The 5,660-nt window shown below is 29.0% G+C and overlaps 1 protein-coding gene across 1 annotated transcript; it reads right to left on the bottom strand.

The window, feature by feature from the left end:
- Positions 1-527: 527 nt before the first annotated feature.
- LOC113375593 (lysozyme-like) lies at positions 528-3,081 on the bottom strand. The gene is made up of 3 exons (XM_026615526.1): positions 2,955-3,081; positions 1,493-1,648; positions 528-661 (listed from the first exon to the last, which is right to left on the bottom strand). The coding sequence occupies exons 1-3, from the start codon at positions 3,079-3,081 to the stop codon at positions 528-530; spliced, it is 417 nt and encodes a 138-aa protein (XP_026471311.1).
- Positions 3,082-5,660: the final 2,579 nt, after the last annotated feature.

Here is a 5,660-nt window from a genome sequence, read left to right as displayed (position 1 = left end):
AATCAGAGATTCGATACTCGAACAGCCTGATCTCGAGTAGTAGTGACATCGGTTTTCACTTGGAATAATAACATCAATAAAAAAATCAACAAAATCCATTCAAATATTATAGAAAATATAATACTCAAATTGATCACATAGTGATGGGACAACTGTTTGGGCTGCCGCCATATATAAAAAAATAAATGTTGTTTGTAATTTATCATAAGAGCTCTTAGGTCTCTCAAGTCTGAAGTCTAAAATACATTAAAAAAATCGCAATACTTGATATAACTATTGCTTTGAACGTAATACGCACTGTTTTTTTTCTTTTTGCTTGCAATAAAAATTTTAGTATTTTATGAATTATGAATAACTGGCGAATATCAATACGGTAATGATTGTACAGAAAATTCGCAGAACAGCATGAAACCAAGTAAATATTTTGCATTTTCTATTTATTTATTAAATTAAATACTACATTGTAGTAAAATATTCGTAATTGTTCATCAGACAGAAAAATCATAATTTGCCGTTGTCATTGTTATTTAGAAACAGGAGCTGAGGTTGGGGCGGGTAGTTTGGCACTTGGCTTGCCATCCGTACCAAGCTGTGAAGCCATGACGTTGGTAGATCAATTTAGCGCATTTGGAGGCCTTGGTAATATCGTTGGTGGTCAGATCTAGAAATAGGAGAAGTCACATTAGACAACTATTCTCCGTTAACTTTGCGTTGCATGTATCAAAATAATTCAATTTGCTAATAATTACGGGCGATACATGTAATCGCCTTAATTTTTACCATTTTTTGAGGACTTTTTAAACTAGGAAGGAATGACTGAATCTTTTTGAACTTTTTTAGGGTTATTTATTATATATTAAAATACACAAAAAAAAAAATTTTTTAATTTTTTTTTTTTAAATGGCTGCCGTAAAAATAAATCTGCCAAGACCCTCTCGGAAAACGCCATCAATTTGCGGGCGTTCTCACTTTTCGTGCGGTGATTTGAAATCAAAAAAATTAGTTTGTACGTGTTCATAAAACATATATCTTCTAGTTAAACCAAAAAAAATTTAAAAAAGTCACAAAATCGCAAATTGGCACACCTCAGAAAAAAAGTTCGATTTTTCACCTTTTTTTCAATGTTTTTTTTTGGTAAAAGGGTTAATTTTTGAAAATTTTTTTGGAATGTTTGAGGTTTAACTAGAAGCTATTACTGTAAAGTAGATGTGTGCAAAATTTCATTGGAATCGATTGAGAACTTTTTGAGTTATCCCGCCCGCAAATTTCAAAAATGTCGTTTTGAGAAAAACGCGTTTAAAGTTTTGACACATAGAACAGATAAGAGTTGAGGCGTGGCACTTAAATGAGTTTTTATTGTATAAATAATGATAATTTTGTTTTGAATATTTACAGGCATATTTTTGAGATATTATTGTAACGATTTATGAAAAAAAAAAAATTCGATTTTTTTTTTCGTGTTACATGTATCGCCCCCCTTAAGTAAGTATACCTTCGCATTTGACGTTGCAATCTTTTCCAGCAACACCATTTGAGCACCAATATTTATTGTTGATTTGGAAAAGTCCGTAGTCGCGGGATCCGTTGCTGTTTGCTGGACCAACAGCAGCGGTGTTGCGGGAGCTTTCAGCTTCCACCAAGCATACCCCTAAAATTTTATTAAAATACAAAAAATAAAAAAATGGTCAGTAAATGTTTCTTTTTAAAATTATTTGTTCAGGTTCTTGAAAATAATTACGCATTTTCCAAAATAAGTTTATTATTATGAATTCTTCAGTAGCAATTTTGGGATGTAAAACAGTACAACTGTTTAAGCTTAGAACGATGCACAAAAGTCCAATTTAATTTTGAGCAATTATATTGTGAAAACTAAACCAATTATATCACAGCAAATAAACAAAAATATCAAACAAACAACTATCCGACTATGTTCAGTGAAAATCCCAGCTAATTCACCATTCCAGAAATGTGTTTGATCGCTGTTTTTCAAAAATTTGTAACCTGGTACTTTTTACCCCACAGACGGGATAAAATGAGCCGGTCAGGGGGCAAACAGGTCCAATGTCTTATTTTTAATTTTGAAAGTATTTTACAAAATTGTAGCTACATCAATTAACCAATGCAAGATATAAGATTCATGGGTACATTGTTTACAGAGATAACACTGTATATAACCTTGATCTGGTATTTTGTCTGAAATATTTATCAGCAGAGTCAGAATAACTATTTACTTAATTTATTTCTTGTAAAATCTTGTAACAAGGGTAAAGGTTAAGTTGGTTCTTTTTATGTCACCCGCACGTAAGCTTTTATAAAGATTCTATAAGAAAACGGTTGAGTCTAACTTAAAATTACAAAATACCTATTTTAAAACAATTAAGCAACGTTTGTATTAAACTATTGTAAACCAAAGAACAGTACTCACAAACAAAAAAAAACTAAAATAATAATGTTAAAAAGTTAACTTCACTTGTTTCTCGGATATTAGTAGTACACCTTTAAGTTCCGCTAAACCCTCCCAAATCTATTATGTTCACAATTAAATGACTTTGAAAAAAAACTATTATTTATTTTACAGGCGTTTCTTGCTCTTTGACCCCCTTTCAGAGCAATGGATTAAAAAAGAAATAAGAACATGTAGCAAACATACCATCCTACACAAAAATAGTAAATTTAAAGTAAAATTGAAAAAAACTGATAATTTGAATACATTAACAAAATCGTTGCAATAATTTTAATAAATTGATAATATGTAAAGAAAAATGTAGTGCTTACTTTGTCCTACAAATAATTTGAAAATGAAACACGCTACTAATAAATTATTAGTATTAGTGTAGTTGAAAATAATCAACAGTTGAAATAAAATATTAAATTCAAAAACATAGTTGAAATATGATAATATGAAATGAAAATTATAAAAGGTAAAATATGTCACTTCAATAATTATTACTTACAATGATCCAATTTAGTTTTAGGGAACCCTTGTTTTAATAACTCTTGAGCAAGTCCGCACCTTGTGAAAATTTTGGCTTCAGCCATTGTTGCAACAAGTGCAACGGCAAAAAATAAAACAATTTTCATTTTGAATTTTTTTGTGACAAATATGAAACGAAGAAGGTAATTTATGTTAAAACACTATAATTAGTTTTTCTGCATCTTGGTTTATATAGGCATTCAAAACAATAAGATTAGATAAGCCATTAGACAAATACAGTATATGCAATCTTTTGATTAAATATACATGTTGGTCTTCTTTTATGTGGAGGTAATATGATGAAATCAAAATTTGGTGATTTCCGCGCGATTGTATACTAATCAATAATTAAATTTTAATCAAAACAAATGATTAAATCTAATTACGTAAAAATGTCTTTAATTAGTAATTTGAAGATGATAGACATAATTTAATTTTTGTAATTAAAAATAATTATTTTAAATCTCCATGCTACAAAAATAATATTCCCGATAATCTTTGTTTAGAACAAGAACTTTAAACTTTGACTAAACATACTCCTAAATAAAAAAATTATAAAATACAATTAGATATAAGTCAATGTTGGATTTTCAATCAATCAAGTACTTACAAATCTAAAACCTTACAATATAGACATATTATGTTATTAACCCTTTCGATACGGATGTCGTCCCTAGACGACATGTTGTGTTTACCTTTGCTTCAAGATTTTTCACTATGAGTTAGAGATTTCTAGTTTTTTATTGTAATTTGTAGTTCATTAAAAGCGTAATTTTTAGCTTTTATACATTTTCATTGATAATAATAAAAATATCTTAAAATAATATGGTTGTGCCTGTAGTGCACGATGCTCCCGTACAGCAGCGACACTCCTGCGGAAAATACTCTCGTAGCGAAAGCAAAATTACATTTTAAGAATTATTTATATTTTATTGACCTGGTGAAATTTGTACATTGTCACGATTTTACCAAACTAATTCTAAACCACTGTACAAGAATCAATTATAATTTCAATTGATAATTACGAAAAAACAACTAAACCGATTATAACAGGACATTATCAGATTCGTTGAAAAATGAGATCTGTAAAATAGCAATCTGTATATTCTTTTACAATGAATGCCAGTTTTATAACAGCTTTATTTAGATCATTAAAAAAACCCTTAATAAAAAGACCCTATTACTAAAAAATGCTTGAATAAAACCTTGAACTTTAGCTGAAACGTATAAAGTCTCTACTATAGATATACTATATAGTACATAATATGTCTATAGTACATATAGTAGTAGTATATACTATAGACTTAAAAAATATATATAGCTAATGGTGCATGGCATCGTGCCTTGGCAAATTGCCTGAACTTCCCGTACCAAATATTTAATTTTTTAAAAATGCTTTAAATTTTTTGAAAAATTTGAAAAAATTAAATAATTGTAAATTTTGATATTTATGAACAATTTTTTTTGGAAAATTTCACTTTTTTAAAAAAAAATTTAAGATAATTATGTATTTTGAATTTTTTTTGAAAAATTTTAATTTTTTTTTTTGAAAAATCGCGTTGCGTAGGTGGTTTAGAGACAAAATATCGAAGCACGTAAGCGCTACGTTGCAATATTATGGATTGGTACGAATAGAAACAAACGGATAGAAATGTAAACGAAATTCTTACTATTAACCTCTCTATAAAATATCTGTTAATTTGATGTGCGTATGACTAATGATCATTTTTGACCGCCAAATGGCATTTTTTCACTTGAGTTCTACATTTCATCAGTACATATAAAATGTTTCTTGAATCATTTAAATTGGACACTTCGTTTTCTCAAAATTGAACTGCCAATCTTTTGGTTTTTGACTCGTGTTTTCGAAACGGTTAAATTAGTAATAAATTTTACGTTACACTACTAGTTTTTAAGTGACGGTAAAAGTCTAATAATTTCAATAAAATTTTGCAGAATTTGTTACTACTACATACTATAAATATTCCACGATTTAATTTGATGAAGTTATGTATTTCTAAACTCTGTAACAAGGAGCTAAATGACCATCCGGTCAAAAGTCATAAATAAACTAGTGGGGCGCATGGCATTGTGCCTTAAGGCAAATTGCTGGAACTTCCTAAATTTTTTTTTAAAAGATTAACATTTTTGAAAAAAAAATTACTCTGAAAAAATTAGATTTTTGAGAAACTATAAATTTTTGACAAAAATTTACTTTTTTTTTTAAAAAAAAGACTTTTTGAAGAAAAATTTATTTTGAAATATTTTGGAACTTTTTTTCAAAGTAATCGTACTGCTTTAACTGCATAGAGACGAAATATCGAAGCGCGTAAGCGACGCGTCGCCGTCTAACGGATAAACATTGGTACGGAACCCATAGGAATGTAAACAAAATTTATACGTATTGTTAAAATTTCTATAAAATATCTGATAACTTGATGTGCATATGTCTAATGATCGTTTTTGACCGCCAAATGGCGTTTTTTTACTTTTTTTACTAGATCTCCAAAAACCGCTAGACCTGCCTTCATAAAAATTTGATTGGTTGTTCATCTTGTTCATACAAGTAAAATGTTTTTGAATTATTCAAATCGGACGCTCCGTTCCCTTAAAAACTGGGTTACCGTTTTTGGCACTTTTTGCCCCATATCTTCGGAACGGCTTGACCTGTCGAATGTTTTTTGAA

This window comes from Ctenocephalides felis, unplaced genomic scaffold (assembly GCF_003426905.1).
Source record: "Ctenocephalides felis isolate EL2017-DRISC unplaced genomic scaffold, ASM342690v1 CF-g0.4_SCAFFOLD_01886, whole genome shotgun sequence".
NCBI lineage: Eukaryota > Metazoa > Arthropoda > Insecta > Siphonaptera > Pulicidae > Ctenocephalides > Ctenocephalides felis.
Note: the sequence above shows the minus strand (reverse complement) of the source record. Positions and strands in the feature narration are given on the sequence as shown.

Excerpts from the sequence above, each read along its gene's own strand:
- LOC113375593 (XM_026615526.1), bottom strand. The coding sequence starts at position 3,081 with ATGAAAATTGTTTTATTTTTTGCCGTTGCACTTGTTGCAACAATGGCT. Across the intron at positions 1,649-2,954 it reads TAAAACTAAATTGGATCATT|GGGTATGCTTGGTGGAAGCT; the intron begins GTAAGTAATAAT and ends ATAAAATTTTAG. Across the intron at positions 662-1,492 it reads TTGCAACGTCAAATGCGAAG|ATCTGACCACCAACGATATT; the intron begins GTATACTTACTT and ends TCCTATTTCTAG.